The sequence below is a fragment of the Artemia franciscana genome, chromosome 13 (genome assembly GCF_032884065.1).
Source record: "Artemia franciscana chromosome 13, ASM3288406v1, whole genome shotgun sequence".
Classification (NCBI taxonomy): Eukaryota; Metazoa; Arthropoda; class Branchiopoda; order Anostraca; family Artemiidae; genus Artemia; species Artemia franciscana.
Genome location: NC_088875.1, coordinates 47,107,700 through 47,129,071, shown reverse-complemented (window position 1 = coordinate 47,129,071; position 21,372 = coordinate 47,107,700). Strand labels below are relative to the sequence as shown.

Here is a 21,372-nt window from a genome sequence, read left to right as displayed (position 1 = left end):
GCAAAGTTCAGGTGCAGTATTGCAGAAACGACCAAAGGGTGGATTGTGAAGCAACGAAAAGATCTAAAGCGAAAATTTTTACTTTAAATCACAATTCTATTACTTTTCAACATCCTTAACCAAAGAGTATGGGTAACTTGTGTGAAAAAAAAACTGCCAACGCCATCTAACGTTTAAGAATACCTGGCAGTTTTTCCAGTGTAACAATAAGAAAAATTAATCTATTAAGTGTAATCGGTAAAATGAATCCAGTAACAATTGTCTGATATTAGATCGTGACAAAAAAAGACTACAAAGCTTGAGAAAATGTCAAGGAATGGCAAATGCTAAATGGTGTTTATAGTTTTTTATTGTCAACATAGTGCCAGTTTCCACTCTTATAAGTTATTCATACTCTTTGTTCCTCAGCTTTCGCCAGTACTCTTTACGGACAGACTCTAGATGCTTAGTGTCCGAGACCTAGGCCTAGTGCCAGAGGTTTAATATACTCAATTACAACTAAAAAAAACCTATAAAATGTTTATAAAGTGATCTGAAATCCTTTTGTGGCAACACTAAACATAGTATTCTGTATCGCTTGCTTCGGATTTAGTAGGTGCTCCGTTAAGGGTACTTTAGACCCCTCACTGGGTGGCACTGTCTGCCCAGAAGTTTCACGTGCAGCATAAACTTCTTTGAGGTCTTAAGAGAAAGAATCTGAATAGATTGTTTTCTTACTGAGGTCTTGTACAAGCTTGAGTATTTCTACCTCACTGTGTTGTACTTTTAGGGTATTTAATAAGCCGTAGAATTTGCTATAAAGACAGATTTGGTAAAACGAAAAGTTTATAGCAGCTTGCAGAAAAGTAAAGGGAGATTCTGCTTATACCATTCGGTTGAGCACAAAAGTTGATGAGATGGTGTTCGAGTCGATGGTATATATATATATATATATAAATATATATATATATATATATATATATATATATATATATATATATATATATATATATATATATATATATATATATATATATATCTGCAGATGTGAATTAAAAAAAGGAGACTTGTCTGAAAAATCAATAAAATATAAATAAAATGGTTTGACCGCTAAAGAAGGTGTAGGTTTCCTTTGAATGTGCAGCCTAGCTGTCTTTGGGAATCAGCAGACTGTCAATGTTTGAATTTTACTGACCAAAAGCATTGCCAAACTAAATCATTAATTTTATTTATTTAGTTTCATGGTTCAACATGACAACCCTGATAAAAACATGTTACTGTCATAAAATCCTCATACTTTTGGAACAGCTACAATTTCAGAAAATCGAAGTTTTTAGGTATGAATGTAATTGGTCTAGGAGACGAAACACATTTTGATATTGATGTCCTTGGTACTTTGAGGGTGGCCAAAGCCTTAGTTTGGAATAAATTGAGAGAGAAAAAATGTTTTAACAGTTTATTGGCTTTAGGGTGCTGACCAATTTAGCGGGTTTATAGTAGTAGAAGGATAGAAACCTAGCCTCCGTGATGTAGGTTCCGAAAATAAATAAATACAATAATAATTCCAAGTTTGGTTGTTTTTGCCACTACCAGTAAACGTTGTTTATACCAATCTGAGATGAGAAGTATGCTGGCTTCAGTGTAAAAGGTGGCAATAGACAACTACAGTAAAGCCAAATGGGCTTGGTGCACTATTGTTAAAAAAAAAAATATAATATTTTGATAGCTCTTTAGCAACTATTGAAATATTTGGCCCATGCGTAAAATAGACTATAAATTAAAATGTAGGGAGTAAAAGGAGCCTTAGCCAAATTGCTCTTAATTCTAGGTCTAAGGTTGAACTAAAGATTTTTATTGGGGGGGGGGGGCAAGGGAAAATGATTCCAAGATTTAAATCTCTCTTCTGGATACGGATAATTCCTGCTAGAAAACGTATGATTTGTCAGTATGGTTTAAGATATATTGGAAGAGGGGTGGTAATGGTTCTAAATTTGGAAATAAGTAGACTTGGTTCAATTTGCTACTAAAAACTCAACATGGAAAACAATAAACTTAATTTTTGGGTGTAAAATATAGTAAACACTAATTTCGTCGCACAAGCGTTAGCGAGATCCACGTCAAACACAACTGGTTTGTATTAGCCATTGTAGCTGTTTCTTAGTTATTTTATTTTCCATTTTTGCTGCTCATACTACTTTTATGATTTCCTTCTTGATAGCTCCCTGTTTGCTTATCTTGTTTGAATTTTCTGTTTAAAACAATTTTGATTTTTAATATTTTCAGGGACTTCTCACACGCAGAATTCAACTGGAAATCAAAATCTTTAGAAAATCAACCTAGACCTGAAACTATAGAATTTTCATCGAGGAAACAAAGGGAGCCATTGTTCTTCAAAGTATGTAAATCTGCAAATTATTTAAATTACACTTAATTATCAGTTGTTACCTCTCAACTTAGCTACTGCTTTTTACTTTAGTTTTTAACTCTCTTTTTAATCGTTCCATTCTGACAACCGATTAAATAATCGCAACACTATTATCAGTGATGGGGCATAATCCAGCTTTGTTTTGTCGGTAGCCTTGTTTTGTCCCATAAAAAAAAAATATTTGTATATTATCTTCTGTCAGTAACAATTAATTATTGTTACAGTAAATATTAAATATTAGATTTATTAACTTTTTGAGGTCTAGAACATTTGCCACGTCCTTACATCTTCTAGGTCCTCTAGGTCCATACGTCGACTCCTTATAATATTCCATTTCAAATGCGTGTTAAACAGTATTGATTGATTCCTGAAATCTTTTTTAGTTTCCTTTGTTTCGACTTTCAAACAAGTGATATTTTTGTTTTAAAGTTTTAAACAGTTTCCATATTTCCACCCCTATGGGGCCATATCTTCACCCATGATAACAAACAAATACTATATTCATCTTGAAATTCCAGCTCTAAAAAAAAAAAAAAAAAAAAAAAAAAAAAAAAAAAAAAAACTTATACTGCTTGATCTTCATCGCAGAGTTAAGACTCCTGAGACTCCGCTGCGCTTTCCTCTTATTCAGCTACTCTCTGTAAAGCTTCATTCTTTGCTACCTCCCAAGAAGCTCCTTCTTGCTCAAGTATTTCCTATAACCTCTTTGGCAAATGATATTTGCACCCCGTTAATGACGCCTTGTTTTTTTTCCTCCGCTTCGTTCTTTGAGCCGTCCTAGCTGAGTGATTAGCACGCTAGATTTGAAATCCTGTGTCTGACCGGACAAGGGATTAAGTCCTTCTGTCCCTGGTTATTTGGTCCAGAACGCGGATCAGTGGCGTGGCTCTATGAGCTCAATCAGAGTTGACCCATCTCTAAATGGGTACTTGGAGACATCTGAAGAAGTCAAACAGGAAAGGTGTGTGAAAGCGGTGTATAGCTGGCCCCCAGCCCCCTATTGCGCCCCTGGCCTAAGCACAATGAGCCAGAGATCAGTATCGTCAGTTTAAAGTGTAGAGTGTGGTGCTGCATCCTTTTTTTAAGCTGTGCTCTTAAAAACCATTATCATTGGCAGTCCAACGTCCATAATCAGTGGCATAGTCATCTCAATTGTTCCTTCTTTTTATGCGTAGGCATTGGGATCGAACCTCGTCTTTTTGTACAGCTTGTTGTACAGCATATACTCGTGTGATAATGTGCATCACATATCCATGTAAATAAAGTGAAAAGAAACAAAAAAATGAAGCCTAAAAATAAACACTGAAAAATATATGAAATGCAGGCAAGAAAAATTAACTTGCTTTTGCAAGAACTTATTGTTCTCCAAATTTCACAGAAAAGACATATTTTCACAAGCTTGTTAAAAATGTTGCTGTACTCTTAACCGCGATATCTAAAATTATGTTAACCTTTCGATGGAAGACCATATTCCAAAACTTTTATTTTTAAGTGAAGAGTAAATTCGGTAAAAATAAAAAATGAAGCCTCAAAACCATCATTGTTTACTATTGTTTTGAAGATCTATGATTTCATTCAATTAGTGCCCGCAATATATTTAGTCTAGAAAAATAGAAAATAGTGAAATAACCAAAACATCCTATCCGCTGCTGTTTTTTTCGTAATCAATTCCATTAATATATTAAATTTATTCAGATTCATGCAAACAGGCAGTTTCTTTCTACTAGGCAATAAGAAAAAAAAGACGGAAATAGACACATAATAATGAAATCACTAAAAATAGAAAATATTGAAAAACAGGCAGTTTCTTTCTACTAGGCAATAAGAAAAAAAAGACGGAAATAGACACGTAATAATGAAATCACTAAAAATAGAAAATATTGAAAAACAGGCAGTTTCTTTCTACTAGGCAATAAGAAAAAAAAAGACGGAAATAGACAAGTAGCAATGAAATCAATAAAAATAGAAAATATTGGAAAAGCAAAATCGTCCTACCTGGAGCTGTTTTTTCCATAGTAAATCCCATACATATATAAAATTTATTCAGATCCATGTAAACATCCAGTTTATTTCTACCATGTAGTAAAAAAAAAACAAAAAAAAAAAAAAAAAAAAAAAAAAAAAACGGACATTTTTGAAATCACCATCTCGACCGAGTTGATTTCTATGGATGACAAGTACACATAATAAACTCAAATATTTTCCTCTGTCTCTTATTTTTTCTTAAAAATGTGCCTTCAGAGGTAGGGATAAGGTTTCTACCGTTTTTAAAGCAGTGACTCGTAATGATCGTTTAAAATAACGCTTTTTCCTTGTAAAATAGCATTGTCTTAATTTTTTTATGTATGGCTATTTATCTCTTTTCCCAGGTCTTTGCAGAAAATATTACTATGCTATGTTCTGATGGTACAAAAGTTATAAACACTACTCTTCACATTTGTCCAACGCTGATGCTTGTTAATCAGCTTCCTGTAGATATTAAAGTCAGCTTGATTGGCTCCTGTGTTAACTATCAAGCCAAACCTGGTGAGTCCATTGTGTTGGAAGGTTTTAACTCTCCTACGCTTCTTAGCCTCGTGGTAAGTCATTTAGTTTCATTTATTAAACAGGTTTCTGACTTGTTTATCAAATCGTCTGGTGAGAGTTGTTTTGCTGAAAATAACAGTTTTTGACGAAACTGAACTAAAAACGCTATGTTGTACAAAAAAAAAGATCTCTTTCGGATGGTCTAATTGACATTGCTGTAAGACGTCAGCGCTCTAGCTACAGCCGATTCTGAGATCCAAATGTCAAAATTTTCAATCTTGTTTTTCTCGGAATTTCTGAAAAGCTGATTCGCTAAAACCGCTCTCAGCAGACGAAATTTATTAAATGTGTATTATTTTTTGTTCGTTTTCAAGTTAATTGCTTGACAATAGGTGCCCAATGCTGTAGTTTCCAGAAAAATGTTAGGTTTGTGGTAGTTTGTAGTGTCAAAATGCGGTAAAAGTGTCAAAATTACAGCTGACTTATCTGTTTCATTAACTTTTACTTCATTTATTAAACGTTTTACGGTATTAAAAAGTGATCGTTGTGATTTGCAAAAGGACAGAAAAAGTAGAGCAAAAATTAAATTGTTATAAAAAAATTTCAGAGCTGGTCAGACGAGGCATATTTAGCTAAAAACGATCATGCAGTCAAAATAGATATATTTTACACTAGCCTTAGAAGTAGGAACTTTAAAAAAAATTAAAGCTTAATTTGCGCGTTTTGTGGTAATTTATTAAAGGCTGACAGTTTGACTCAATAAAATATTTTTTAAGCTGGATTATACCATTGAGAGAAAGTCCAGACAATTTCACCTCATATACTGCTTGACGGCTTGCCAACTCGTCTTTTTTCTATTTGATCCCATGCTTTACAAATTCAAAGTATTTGCCAAGAAATGCTAAATTTTTGTGTGGACCCATCAGATCATTTGCACGTGTCTGCTGCTAAAAATGCCGGAAGACACAAATACGTCTGTCCAACTTTAAAGTGCGTCTACATTTGGCGTTCTTGAGAAAATTGGAGCGAGAATCTAGTAAACCTGATAAATTAATCGGAATATGGCAATTAATTGAAACCGAAAATATCCGTCTCCTAGAACATATTGTTTATACTGAAACATCCATTTGCTTCCTTCAATTCTACTTTAAATATGTCCGCTGACTGCAATAAAATAATGTCTAAACCTTTTGTAAGAGCGAGTCACACTGTTAGCTGTCTTAACTGGATTTTTTTGGTATAGTTTCTTGGATGTTTGCAAGATTGTATCCATGGAGTGGGGGGGGGTAGTCGGTTTGACCCCTCACCCCCCGCAATTTCTGTTCTACAATAATTGTATATATCTAAATCTTTTTTCGAAAATGGCACGATAGATTTTTCTGAGAATTGGCAACACTTAAAGGAAAAAGTTTTTTTTTTAATAAATTGAATTCCTGATTTTTTTTTTATTCTTTAAAATGTATATGACTGTGTAAGTTTCTACTTAACCAAAATAATATGACTATATAATATATGTGACTATGTACTATATATATATATATATATATATATATATATATATATATATATATATATATATATATATATATATATATATATATATTTATATAAATATATGTACTATAATGTATATGACTATGACTATATATAATGTATGTGTATATGACTATTTAAAATCTATATGACTATGTAAGTTTCTACTTAACCAGTTCAAAAAATCCAATTTCAGTTTTACTGTCTTTGCTACTTTAACGGATGTTGTGTATATAATTGCTGTTCCTTAAAAATCGGCTTTTTCTGTTGCTTCTTTATTCGTGAACAAAATTTATAAGCTGTAATTTGGCGACAAAGATAATTTATCTCTGGCAATTTTATAAACTGTGATAAACTCTGACAAATTTTTTTATTCTTTTTCCAAGACAACACTATAGTGAATACAAACTTAATTCACAAACAAATTCATTTCACAAAAAAATGTATGCAAATATACGCTGAAGGCCAGCGCTGGCATCCAGCTAGTTTGACTGAGTCCAGCAAATGAAATATACTTAGTTTGTGTAGTGATAAAACGTAAATTTTGATAATTTTCCTCTTCTCACTAAAAACCTTTTGCGTAATAAATTTACCTACGTAGGTCCTCATCTTGTCACTAAAAGCTCCTGCATATTAAGTTTACCTGCTTACCCCCTTTCCTTCCCGCGTATCAATTGATTCCCTCTTGTCACTAAAAACCTCCCGCATATTAGGCTTACCTGCGTACCTCCTTTACTTCCCGCGTATCAATTGTTTCCTCTTGTCACTAAAAACCTCTTCTGTAACAAATCTATCACAGTTTGTTCTTTTTTACAAGCCAGAAAGTTACATAAAGAATGTTTTGCTACATCGAATTTGTCGTTGGGCTGTCATAGCTTGGTGTTAATCTCCCCCTCCAAGCTAGCCAAGAAGCCTTGGGTTCGACTCTCAAAAATAGCAAGTCCTTTATTGCAAACTTCCGTTATTTGAAAGCAAAAAAGATACAAAAAAAGAGCAAGAAAGCACTTTTTTCTAACTTATGATCTTAATCATAACCTTAGTATCTTAACGCATTGTATACTAATAATATTCAAATCTGATGTTGAAAATATGCTAAACCAACCTTATTTAGGTCCGGTGAAAGGACATCTGTTGTAAAAGCAATAATTACTTTTAGGCTATTTTATTTTTCTTATGAAGCAAAATCAACGAAATTTGATAAAAGTCTTTGAAAAATTTGAAAATTTTTTAAAGTGTGTTGATTTAATTTTTTAATTCAAATATTTGGTGAAATGGTTGTTTACGATTCATGACGCCTATTTGTGTGATAGGGCATGAACGACATTTTTTTTTTACGGCACTTTTTAGTACTAACTTAGCTTTATTAATGTATTGTTTTGTGCTTTTTTTTATTTCTTTTACCATTGCTTACCATTTTTATTTTTACTATTTTCATTTTATCAAATAAAAGTAAGAGAAATTGATTGATAGTCAGTGTCCGAAGCGTTGTCACTGCTCCTTTGATTGAAGTGTTTCAATTCAATTCAATTCGTTTATTAACAAAAAAAAACAAATCACACACTATAAACTAACTACACCCTAAGAGAGCACTTCCCGTAACGGGTGACAGTATTCATTCGATCATCAAGAATACAATTATAAGGTAAGAAGAGAAAAGAAGAAGAAGGGAAAAGAAAAGAAAACAAACGTAAATTAATAAAACAAAACATAGAGAACTATCGGTAAAACAAATTAGGATCTATTTCAATGTTTTCCATTAAGAAGCTTTTAATCTTACTTTTGAACTCTGGTAGACTATTAGCATTTCTCAAAGTATTTGGCAAATAATTCCATATTTTCGGTCCGGTAAATCTAATTGAAAAACCAGACGACGTGAGATGGAGAAAATCAGAAGTAAACACAAGAGAATCTAAACTCTAATTGTGCGGAATTGTATATAATATTTATATGTATTCAAATATATATATATATATATATATATATATATATATATATATATATATATATATATATAATGTTTTCTTCTATAGACTAGTCACCTTCAGACAGAATATTTGTGTCAGAAATCAACAGCAGCGTTGCTGAAGGATGACATTTCCGAAGTTCCGTTGGATTTTGAGTCAGATTATCAAACAAGTTTTAGACTTTTCAGTATCACCAAACTACAAGAAAAGACGCCACACGTGTTTCTTCATTCCAAGTTTTGGTTTGTCAATTCTACTGGTCTACCACTAGAATGCAAGGTGCCACTATTTTTCTATTTTAAACATCTCATTTTGCCATTGTAGTCATTAAAATATGAACAAAAATCAACGAAACTGAAACATTTTAAATATTGTTACAAAAGTGAAAAACGATAAAATATTGGATTCTTTTAATATTTGTATATGCTTCGGAGATTTCGAAAACAAATTACTCCATAAAAATAAAGGTGTAGAAGATTAATTAAAAAAGCTCATCCTAGGTATATATGACAGTGCACCAATCTGAAAAGACTGAAATCGGGCCTTCGCTTCCGGTGTCGAACCTATTGGAATCAGAAATCGAAGATTGTACTTGCTAATTCCACAATCACAAGTAGCTCTGCCACCATGGGCATCAAAGAAGAAAAATGCACTCGAAAGGGGGCATTCGGAACTATCTTGGTAGAGGAGATACTTCTATTAAAACTTAAAACGAACAGAAATTATTCCGTAAATCAACGAAACTGAAACATGTTAAATATTGTTGCAAAAGTGAAAAACGATAAAATATTGGATTCTTTTAATATTTGTATATGCTTCGGAGATTTCAAAAACAAATTACTCCATAAAAATAAAGGTATTTATTCTAAATAAATAATAAAGGTCTATTATTCTAAAAATTGGAAAAAATGAGGTATTTTCAACTTCCGAAGGAGTGATCGGATCTTAATTAAATTTGATGTTTGGAAGGATATCGTATCTCAGAGCTCTTATTTTAAATTTTGACCGGATCTAGTGACATAGGGAGTTGGGAAGGAGACCTAAAATCTTGGAAAACGCTTATTTTTCTTGATTGGGATGAAACTTGGTGGGAAAAATAAGTACAAGTCCTAGATACGTGATTGACATAACCGAAACGGGTCCTCTCTCTTCGGGGGAGTCGGGGGGGGGGTGTTAATTCTAAAAAATTAGAAAAATGAGGTATTTTTAAATTACGAAGGAGTGATCAGATCTTAATGAAATTTCATATTTAGAAGGAACTCGTAACCCAGATCTCTTATTTTAAACCCCGACCGGATCCAGTGTCACTGGGTGGGGGGAGGGTGGAAATCTTGGAAAACGCTTAAAGCGGAGAGATCAGGATGAAACTTAGTGGGAAGAATAAGTACAAGTCCTAGATACGTGACTGACATAACCGGACTGGATCTTCTCTCTTTGGTAGAGTTGGGGGGGGGAGTTATTTGGAAAAATAGAAAAAAATGAGGTTTTTGTAACTTATGAACAGGTGATCAGATCTTAATGAAATTTGATTTTTAGAAGGATATTGTGCTTTATAACTCTCATTTTAAATCCCAACCAGATCCGTTAACATAGGTGGGAGTTGGAGGGGAAAACCAGAATTCTTGGAAAACGTGACAATCGAGGTATCTTACGAATGGGTGATCGGATCTTAATGAAACTTGATATATAGAAGAATCCTATGTCTCGTATGCTCCATTTTCAATTCGAATCGGATCCAGGGACATAGAGGGTTGGAGGGAGGAACCACAAATCTTGAAAACCGGAAATCTTGGAAAACGCTTAGAGTGGAGAGATCGGGATGAAACTTGATGGGAAGAATGAGCAAAAGTTATACATACAGTATTGAATATTTCTAACGAATCCGTTTTCTTTTGGGGAGCTTTATGATATATCATGCGTTAATTGCCGCTTTACTGGTTGGGCGCACAGTAGAAAATTTTTATTTTCATACTCTTACCATTTTCTTATTGATTTATTTATTCCAATTTTATTCCATTCAGAGCTCTTAAAAAAGGGGAGAAGGTCAAGCTGCCCTGGGTGCCGTGGCTGGGGGGGTGCCACTTTGATCAACTTTTCAGTTCGACTGTTTTTTTCACATTTTTGTGAAATCAATTGTAATTAATGTTTCCTCGGGTACCACCAACCCTAGGAATGGCTCTGATTCCATTTTTTTCACTTTTACTCTGTTTATCCTCTTTTATCTTCTTTTAGTAGCATAACGTTACTGACACAAATATATCCTCGTGTAAACAGAGTCTTATCCTTCATCCAATTCTCTTTGGATTTGTCTCAAATGTTTGGAATTAATATTATTAGATAATTAAAGTTGTTATGATAAAAGCTATTAAATAATTAAAAGTTGTTTATATAATTAAATTTGTGTTTATTTACTTTTAATTCATCTATTTTATTTAAACTTTTAATTATTTATATAATTAAAAGTTATTCTTATTAATAGAATGATGTTGGTGAAGAAATCCTTTTACCTGATAGTCAAATAGCTATGTTTTATCCAAAAGAAGTAGCTCGAGGAAGCTTCCGCTTCGGATTGCATGGTCTCTGGTCAGACTCATACCGTCTAGATGCTCCGGGATCTGAAGTGCCAGTCAGAATAAGACATGGGGAAGCTGTTTATTTGGTACCCCATTTCTTTTTTTGTGCCTTATTTTTCTTACATAGTTGACTAATCAGCGTGTCTTACCTGGCCATCACAGTAAAGGTAATATACAGTAGCGAAATGTTTCTCCATACATGAGCCACATTTCATAGCGCGGAATTTGGGAAGTTTCACAAACCGTCAGAGCTATAGTTACTACTTGGTTTTCATCGGAAACTTTTATCATATCGCGTTCGCGAAGGCAGAGTCATGAACTTATGAGGTTCTAGATCTCCGTAAAAAAATTTCCATAGAGAGAATAGGACTTTTCGCTACTGTATATTACCTTTACTTTGCTGACCCTACCATACTAAGCTCCACTCTGCAATTTTATTTTTACCCTATAATCCTTTCTTCAGTTTTGAATCAGTATTATTTAGACTTCCAGGCAGTATAAAGTGCGAAAATGATCACTGGAAACACGCTTAACGAACGAGGGAATTTGGATAGAAGACGATTTTGCTTAGTTTTTTTCCGACGAAAACAAGTTAACCACAGATGCCGCAATAGAAAATGAACTAATGAAATTTTTCAGGAATGAATGAATTTTTTTGGAATGAATTGGACCAATCGGCTCTAAGGTAGCAAAAAAATTAAGCAAAGAGAAAACGGTTTTTAATTTCGACAAAGCAGTGAACAAAAATTAAATATAAAAACAAAACTACACTTTAACTAAAACAATAAAAATATTCTGAATATTTCGGCCCCACGTCCAGGAGCCTTTCTCAACGAAAAAAAAACAAACGACAAAAAAAAGAAAAAGAATGTTTTTTTAAAACATAACACAAAAACAATAACAAAAGGGGTGTATTAATGAGCTTGTCCATTTGTACACCGATTGTTCCAGAGGAGAGCGACCCTTGGTTTCATTATAAATATTTGTTTTAGTTTTGTCTTAAGTGATTACCATCAGTGCTGGGAGTTTTGTTTGTAATATTCCCATTTATGCACCGATTGTTGCAGAGGAGAGAGACCCATGGTTTCCTTATATACATTTGTTTTCGTTTTGTCTTCAGCCATTACCATCAGTGCTGGGAGTTTTGTTTATAATGTGAGTTGTTTCTTATTTATTATTTTTTTGTGTGTATAGTTTGTCGTTTTTTTGTTATATTAAAAAAAAACATTTTTTCTTTTTTTGTCGTTTGTATTTTTTTTTTTTTTCGTTGAAAAAGGCTCCCGGACGTGGGGCCGAAATATTCAGAATATTTTAATTTTTTAGTTAAAGTGTAGTTTTGTTTTTATATTTAATTTTTGTTCACTGCTTTGTTGAAATTAAAACCCGTTTTCTCTTTGCTTAATTTTTCGTAAATGGAAAAGCAGTGTGGTCTAAGAAATTATTTACCTCTAAGGTAACAAGAACACAACTTTTTGGAACAAGACAGAAGTTGTAAAGATCATTTTTTTTTACTGCTTATAGAAAGAAGCTTTTCGATAAGGGTATCAGTTGCGACGGGGGAGGGTAATTGCCCCTCTAGATTTGGAATTTTTCTCTGTTTGTATTAAAAATTAAAACAAAACGAAAGAAAAATTCCTCATCCCCGTAGATTATTTTTTTAAAAGAACCCTTGTTAGAAAAACAACAGTATTGAACAGTAGTTACAATACAATACATTGAACAGCAGTTACAAAGTTGGTGAAAGAACAGTAGTTGCAATACTTACTAAGTTGTAAAGATCAACTTTTTTTTACTGCTTATAGAAAGAAGCTTTTAGATAGGGGTATCAGTTGCGACGGGGGAGGGTAATTGCCTCTCTAGATTTGGAATTTTTCTCTGTTTGTATTAAAAATTAAAACAAAGAAAGAAAAATTCCTCATCCCCGTAGATTATTTTTTTAAAAGAACCCTTGTTAGAAAAACAACAGTATTGAACAGTAGTTACAATACAATACATTGAACAGCAGTTACAAAGTTGGTGAAAGAACAGTAGTTGCAATACTTACTAAGTTGTAAAGATCAACTTTTTTTTACTACTTATAGAAAGAAGCTTTTAGATAGGGGTATCAGTTGCGACGGGGGAGGGTAATTGCCTCTCTAGATTTGGAATTTTTCTATGTTTGTATTAAAATTTAAAACAAAAAGAAAGAAAAATTCCTCATCCCCCTAGATTATTTTTTTTCTGAATAACCGTTACTGTTTTAGATATCCAAGGGGTTGCAGAATCAGTTCAGATATTAAGTTTGCTCGCTCTTACTTTACAGTAGGACTCAGATTGATGTTTAAAAATGTGAGCAGTTGCTTTTAATAGCATTTTATGATAATTGTATCTCCTGTATTTCACATTTCAAATCAATAGTAGTGAATATTTGTTCTTGTGCTTCTGTGTTTCGAACTGACGCTTCTCAGGATATTAAACATAAATTTAGAACAGGCTATGCTGAAATATTTGTGAATCACGGAAGTATAATAGGCGCCCCTTGCTAAATTGTATTCTTATTTTAGGGGCCTTGCTGTTCTGTTTAATTGAAGATTCTGATTTCTGGTTTTGCTTATATTTCCCTATGGTAAATTTTTGCTTTATTACCTTGAATTCTTTGTAACAAGCACGTTATTGCCAAACATGGAACTAATTATGTTACGTCGTGTGATCTGCTATTTTGTATAATTTTTATGATTTTAGCAATTTTGTGTGGTGTATAAGCTTATGTTGAACCTTGAAAGGCCGTCACAGCTAATGTTGCTAATACCCATTTACTTTACTTTCCCAGATAGCTGCAACCGTCTCCATGGCAAGCGCTGGTATGACATTCAAAGTCATCTTGACTCCTGGAATACAGTTTGTCAACTCTACGCGTTTTCCTCTGATGTATGAATTTGTGGAAGAACGGGAAGGTCTAATGGATGACAAGTGTTTACTACCCCAACAGACTAAAGGGGTTTGGCCACATAATCCTGAAACGGCAAAAGTCATAATTCGGCCTCACGGTTGTTTGAATCCAGTTGCTCCAATACCATTAGCACCGGCTTTTTCTACTTTAATAAAGTTGAAGGGAGAGGTATATAATGTTTTATTTTGTTTGATTTTCTATATTTAAAACCAAAATCCTCCCGATGTCCTCTACATTTTCCTATTAAATCACCGATTTTAGTAAAACAGTGCCAGTGAAGAAACAGCGTTTATCAGTTTCCAGTTTAATATTCCTACATGAGTCACAGAAAAAATCGGATTTTTTTGGAGCTACAGTCCTCCTCCCTCCAGCGAAAATTCTTGAGTCTTGCCGTTTAACATTATGTATAATAGTATACCCATACGATGGTTAATTTGCCATAAATGAGCTAAGAATGCTGCCTTTCAGACAGTTCTTAGGATTTGTTCTTTTTCGTTACCGTATGGTAGTGTAGCATCCCAAGGGCGTGGCCTGGACTGATTATGATTGGTTCTGTAAGATGTTTGTGGTTGGGTAAAACCCATCCATATTTATTTTTAGTTAGCTAATTGTCGGTAAATAACTCAAAGTTAGATATTTGCTAACCTTAATTTTAGTAGTTAATTTGTTTTCTTTGGAAATATAGTAAATGAGGTTTCAAGTAGGGGCAGATGAATAGCCACGAAGTCCTTTATTATTAGCATTATGGTCGGATTCACAGACTGAGTCAAGACGACACATGCCCATTGCCTCTATATACAAAAAGAAAAGTAAAGAATAAGCACAAATAGGCACAAAGAATAGCACAAATAGACGCCTAGTTCTTGGTGCACCACGAGGTGTGATATTTTGATATAGGGCTGTTTTAACTTCTTTTTTCTCCTTTTTAGAAAAGCCCTCCGTCTTAGTTTCAAGGGCCCCACAGTTGTTTTCCTCCCTTCCAAAAACTCCGGCCCGCCAGATTAAGACCCACTTGGGCAGGCAACGCTCTTCCCTAAAAGCAGCACCAAGAGAACTTTTTCCTTCCAACTTGGATTGTCTTTCTAGGGATCTTGTCTTCTCCCATGGTCGGAGCATGGTCGGTCCAGGGAGAATGACCTCCCGAGGCATGATTTTGGCAGCCTTTCAATCTATCCATCCTTCACAGCTCATTCCACAATATACACTGCCTCGTGGTCATACACCAGGCAAAACGGCAATGACTAGATGGTGACTGAAATTAGCAGTAGGCGGCCCATACTTATGTCTCCTACTCTTAGGGACAACACGAAAAAATTTATTCACCAACTCCCAAAAAATGGATTACACGAGATAACTCGATTCAACTTAGTATTAAATTAAAAAATAAGCTTTTTTTAACTGAAAGTAAGGAGCGACATTAAAACTTAAAACGAACAGAAATTACTCTGTATATGAAATGGGTTGTCCCCTCCGCAATCCCTCGCTCTTTACGCTAAAGTTTTTAATTGTTTCAAAAAGTAGAATTGTGGCAAAGAGTCAAACTTTAGCGTAAAGAGCGAGGGATTGCAGAGGGGACAACCCATTTCATATACGGAGTAATTTTTGTTCGATTTAAGTTTTAATGTCGCTCCTTACTTTCAGTTAAAAAAAGCTTGTTTTTTTATTCAATTTCTGAACGTTTTTGAATTAATGCATGTTTGATTTTTGCTCTCGGCACATAAATTATTAAAATGAAATTTGCATATTAATTCTTTTTTGGATAAATGGCTTTTTCTTAGTTTTGATCGGACGATTTTGAGAAATAGGGGGTGAGGAAGGAGGCCTAGGTGCCCTCAAATTTTTCGGTTACTTAAAAAGGCAACTAGAACTTTTAATTTTTAACGAACGTTTTCATTAGTTGAAAATATACGTAACTAAAGAATTAACTTACGTAACAAACTTTTATATTCTTATATTTTTATCATATATATGAGGGTGCTTGTCCCCTCGCCAACACCTCGCTCTTTACACTAAATCTTACGTTTTGTCCCAATTCCTTAAGTATGACCCCGGAATCAGAAAGGCCGTAGAATAAATAGTTGAAACTACTAAAAATACTTTAGAATAAAGAGCGAGATATTTATATACTCTTAAATACCTCGCTCTTTGTGCTAAAGTATTTTTAGAACCCCTCACATGCGTAATAATCTCTGTTCGTTTTAAATTTTAATGCTACTCCTTACTTTCAATTGAAAAAACTTTTTCATGCTTATCTTTTCATTGTTTTTTTTTATATAATAATGGTAGAAAATCCTGCGCCCTTTTCATTGAATTTCTCATCCCCCATGACATATTCCTCCAAGGAAAGACCCTCCCACATAGCCTCTTCTCCTTATTCCCACCCCCAAAACCAAAAAAATCCCCCTGAAAACGCCTATACACTTCCCAATAACCATTACTGTATGTAAACACTGGTCAAAGTTTGTAACTTGCAGCCCCTCCCCCAGGGACTATGGGGGCGTAAGTCATCCCCAAAGACACAGTTATTATGGTTTTCGACTATGCGGAACAAAATGGCTATTTCAAAATTTTGATCCGTTGCCTTTGGGAAAAAAATGAGCGTGGGAGGGGGCCTAGGTGCCCTCCAATTTTTTTGGTCACTTAAAAAGGGCACTAGAACTTTTCATTTTCGTTAGAATGAGCCCTCTTGCGACATTCTAGGACCACTTGGTCGATACGATGACCCCTGGGGAAAAAAAAACAAACAAATAAACACGCCCCCGTGATCTGTCTTCTGGCAAAAAATACGAAATTCCACATTTTTGTAGATAGGAGCTTGAAATTTTTGCTATAGGGTTTTCTGATACGCTGAATGCGATGGTGTAATTTTCATTACAGAAAAGATTCTTACAAAGATTCTATGACTTTTAGGGGGTGTTTCCCCCTATTTTCCAAAATAGAGCAAATTTTCTCAGGCTCGTAACTTTTGATGACAAGGTTTCAATTTGATGAAACTTATATATTTAAAATCAGCATGAAAATCCAATTCTTTTGATGTATCTTTTAGCATCAAAATTCCGTTTTTTAGAGTTACGTTTACTATTGAGCCGGGTCGCTCCTTGCTACAGTTCGTTACCACGAACTGTTTGATTCTTCAAAACAAAATGCCTGGAATATTATCCAAAAAGCATCTTATTCTTCTTCTTATGTTTATGAGGTCTGTGGATCAGTAGGATGTCCATTCACCTCTTAGACATTACAGGAATACCTTCGCTGATTATTGAAAGCTTCTGGCAATATTCCAAGAAAAAAAATCTGCTGGTTGATAACAAGCAACGTGTTGCAAGTAATAATGGCGTTTTTTCAGGATTGATATCATCAACCTATAAATAATAGCTTCTAATTCATGTCACAGGGAGCAATTGATGAGAAACTCAAAAGTTAAGGGGATCTTCAATTGATGGCAATAAGTTTTCTTGCAAGTTTTTCAAACTTCCTCACGGTTTTGTTCTTCTAAGGAGGCATTGTCCTCTTGACTATATCGGCGTGCAATGTCATTCACAGAGAAATTGGCATTCTTCTAAAGAAAGAGAAACCCAAAATATGCCTCATCTCTTGAACTATTTCTTAAAGAAAATTTGTCTGTGCTTGCTCTCCACCAGCCGAATCGGGTAACATCTATGCTAATAAATCGTGTTCATATCACATTAAACTATATTTAGCCATTTTAATTAGTCTACCTTTTTAATTGGTGCATTGGTGGACTTTCTAGCAAAATCTCCCTATGGATGTTTTCAAAGCTCTGAACGCTGTCTCATTGTCCTGGATTAGTTAAATACGACTATAGTTATTTGAATTAGCCCGAAATTGTTTTATCTATTTTGTGCACACACGAATAATTTCATGGATTAATTGATTACCTCACTTGGATTTTTTGTGTTTCTATAATGAATAAGTATGCTGCACGATTGATTATTTTGTATTTTCTTGAGTTGAGTTTTTTAGGTTTTTTGTAGCCTGCTTGTTCAAAATTCAAAATATGTTTATAATGTGTTTGAGCTGTCGTTTCTTTTTTTTCATTTCTCCTTTTTTGGAGTGTTGTCTATAAATGGTGTCCAATATTGTTGTAACATAGAGCCTGAGGCTCAACTGTCAGAAATTTCGGCTTTGTATTGTAGGTTACTCTGAAGAAAGTAAAAAGTCAAAAGAAAAAAATTGTACCAAAAACTAAAAAAAAGTGCAGATCACAATTTATGATAATCAGTACTTTATATTTGTGCAAGTCGAAATATAGGCTATCCTTGTTCATCTATCAATTTAAAAGTAGGAATAACACAGGGACATAAAGAAGTTACTTCCAGGTGAAATATTTTTTTTTTTTCCTTATAGCTGAAAAATATACCATTGCTAGAGGATTAAGTGAAATGAAATCAATCTAATATGCTTGAAATAGTCAATATTTTATCATACTTTTTTTTTATTATCCCAGTGCCAAATGTAAATTAATTAGTTGGTATTCGCTTATCTAAATAGCTATCGTAGCATTAAAAAATAAACAGTAAATTATGCTACTTATACAATTGTAAAGTTTATACCTTAAGTTCATACGGAATTAGCTATTCAGATTGTTTTCCATGTATAGAGCCCGACTCTCTATCTGTCTCCTTTTGCTTCTAATAGTTAGAAATGAACTATAGTAGAGCTTGGAAATAATAGGAAAGGCCCTTTTCCTGACCTAAAAAAAAATAAAAAAAAAATCCCCTTCGTTAAATCGAAAATCAAAATTCACACTGTGTAATGATTCAAGTTTTACTAAGTCTGGATATCTCTTTCTCTAGCAAAATCGCAAGAGTTAAATGCTTTTTCTAAGATTCTGGGATAGTAGATGTCAGCTTTTAGTTTTCTGTCGTTTATTTAGATCTTTTGTCTAAGCTTATCAGTTCTAATAGCTTGGCCACAAAAACCAAGAAAAATCTATTATGGACGATATAGGGTGATTTTTTAAGACACTACATGGCCTTAGGCCAGTGAAAAGAACAAAGTTTGACCTTGTTGGTTATCCTCTGTGAAATTGTCAGCCATTTAAAATAACAAAAAGTGTTGTTATAAGGTTTTTTTGTAAGTAGTTCCCCTGTGTCTCTGTAATTGAACTTTTTTTCAGATTGGAGCAGTATTTGTTGAGTATTTAACAACTAATGCCACAACGAGCTTGTTCATTTCTCCCTACTCTCCGGGGTTAGCCCCGTGGGAAGTATTCAATCTTCACTCTGAACCCCTTGTTTATGGCCAAAAAGACCATTCAATGCAGTGAGTATTGGGTTTTCAAATATAATCTGTCACCACTGCTCAAATACAGTGTATAGTTGAGCAATTATAGTCGAAAAGCATTTCGCCCCGAATGGGGTTGGAGGGTGTGGTAAGAAAAAATTTAAAGGGAATGGGAACTTCTTGGGAGGGTTTAAAGAAGGGAGCTTTGAATAGATTGGGACGGAGGAGGAGTGGGCGTAGCTGTGTTGTCCGCAAGCGGCTTGGTGCTGCAGTGTGTTGTTAGTATTAGCAATAGTAGTAGTAGTATTATAGTATATTCCTTTTAGTTATTTAGTAGATTGCCAAGTCCATATACAGTTGGAAAGATTTAAGGAAGAAAGTGTTTTTTAGCTAATTTTCTTATGTATGAAGAAAGTATGAATACTTATGCAGGAGAGTCGATGGAAAAACTTCTCAGCAAGGACAGTCTAAAAGCCCTCCTTCTCTGACAAATTTGGGTAAGGACAATTTGGGAGCCCTTCCTCTTAATAGTAATTCAAAATCCAGATATAAGAGACAATAAATTTTTTTTAAATTCCAAAATCAGAGGGAGTTGATCGTCCTGATATGGACCTTGTGCGTTGTAAGTGCCGCAGGGTGCCGTCTCCAGACCTTCCCCAAGGTCAAATTTTCCTTTTATGGGCTTAAGCTGAAAGTCATTGACAACATCATAACTAACCACGAAATGTAGGAAATATTTAATAATAATATTTGTATGTAGTGTATGTAGAGTAGTGTATTGTATGTAATATTTTTATGTGTTTAATAATAATATTTGTATGTAGGAAATATTTGTCTGTTTTATGGACTTGCCGCTCGTACATTTGGTAATTCTTTGATTGCAAATATTAGCAACTCATCGTCAAGAAATTGACACTACTGTGAATCTTGGCGTAAAATCTTTTGCCAAAGTATTGGGCATGTAAACTTGTTTTAGAAAGTAATAATTTATCATCTTCTTACTTTTAGTATCCTTGGCTCATATCAGAAAGCGTTGTATACGTGGGAAAACCCATTGTCAGCTCATGTGCTTATTATCAAGAAAGATGAAAAACTAATTGAAATTGGACTAACACTGGTAAGTGTTTTGAACAAATCTTATTTTTGAGGACTGTCGAGATAGTGGCTAGTGATCATAACTTCTGAGCTTCGGTGTGGTAGACCTCACCAGGCCAAGGCCGTATCAAGGGTGGTTAGTCTTTGACTCCCCTCCCGATATTTTTTTTCTAACTCGTAAAAACATAACAAAAATACATATAAAAATTTGTTTACGCGTTTTTAAAATTTTCATCGTGAACCCTCTCCCCCCGGAAAAAATCCTGGAGATTTCCTTGGCCCTGGCTGAGGATTCCTGCCACCTTTGTTGACGGTCAGTATGAGACTTTGTGTGATTTCTAATCTTATTGACCAAAATCCAGAACAGGTGGAGCCTGGAGCGTCAGGCGATTGCTCTCCTTTAGATTTCGAGAAATACCTTTTTTGGTATCGTTTATTGCTATTCCCTACAAAAATTAATGTCCATTGTTTAATTATCGTTTCAAGTTTTTCGGTTTTTATGGAACGGAAAGGGCTAAAATTGAAAGCCGCAAATAGATTAACAGGTGTGTCTGTAAGCCCAGGCTTGGAAGCTTGGGCGAGTCACCAGGGAATCATTGTGTCGGACCTCCAATCCAGCAGGAGTCAGAACTTCTTATCTTCTTATCTCCTTATCCGTTCTCTCTCTCTCTCTCTCTCTCTCTTCTCTCTCTCTCTCTCTCTCTCGTCTTCTTCTTCTTCTTCTTCTTCTTCTTCTTCTTCTTCTTCTTCTTCTTCTTCTTCTTCTTCTTCTTCTTCTTCTTCTTCTTCTTCTTCTTCTTCTTCTTCTTCTTCTTTATACTGAATTATGACCTAAAAGTGAACTACTCAGGCAAAATATATTGGGATTGAAATAACTTGTACTTTAAGGTCTAACAAGAGACCTAAGTATATAATTGTTTTTGTATCTGAACGAGAAATAGCATCCTACATATCAGACAACTAAACGGGGTGGGGTGTGCCCAGTCAGGGTGATACTTAGATACGACCCGAGCCAGGTGATACGATCAGAAGATAAAATGGCTCTATTAGTAAACCGCGCAAACAAATTCTCTAGTGTACACACTTTACTTACAGAAAATC

General features: G+C 34.3%; 1 protein-coding gene across 1 annotated transcript in view; it reads left to right on the top strand.

Annotated features, from left to right (window-relative positions):
- LOC136035014 (intermembrane lipid transfer protein VPS13C-like) overlaps nt 1–21,372 on the top strand; it is a 186,927-nt gene that overhangs the window by 115,726 nt on the left and 49,829 nt on the right. Inside the window, exons 19-25 of the mRNA XM_065716595.1 lie at nt 2,263–2,374; nt 4,774–4,983; nt 8,494–8,706; nt 10,907–11,086; nt 13,810–14,097; nt 19,070–19,215; nt 20,185–20,293. Of these exons, the coding sequence (XP_065572667.1) occupies nt 2,263–2,374; nt 4,774–4,983; nt 8,494–8,706; nt 10,907–11,086; nt 13,810–14,097; nt 19,070–19,215; nt 20,185–20,293 (1,258 nt within the window). The remainder of the gene's footprint in view (nt 1–2,262; nt 2,375–4,773; nt 4,984–8,493; nt 8,707–10,906; nt 11,087–13,809; nt 14,098–19,069; nt 19,216–20,184; nt 20,294–21,372) is intronic.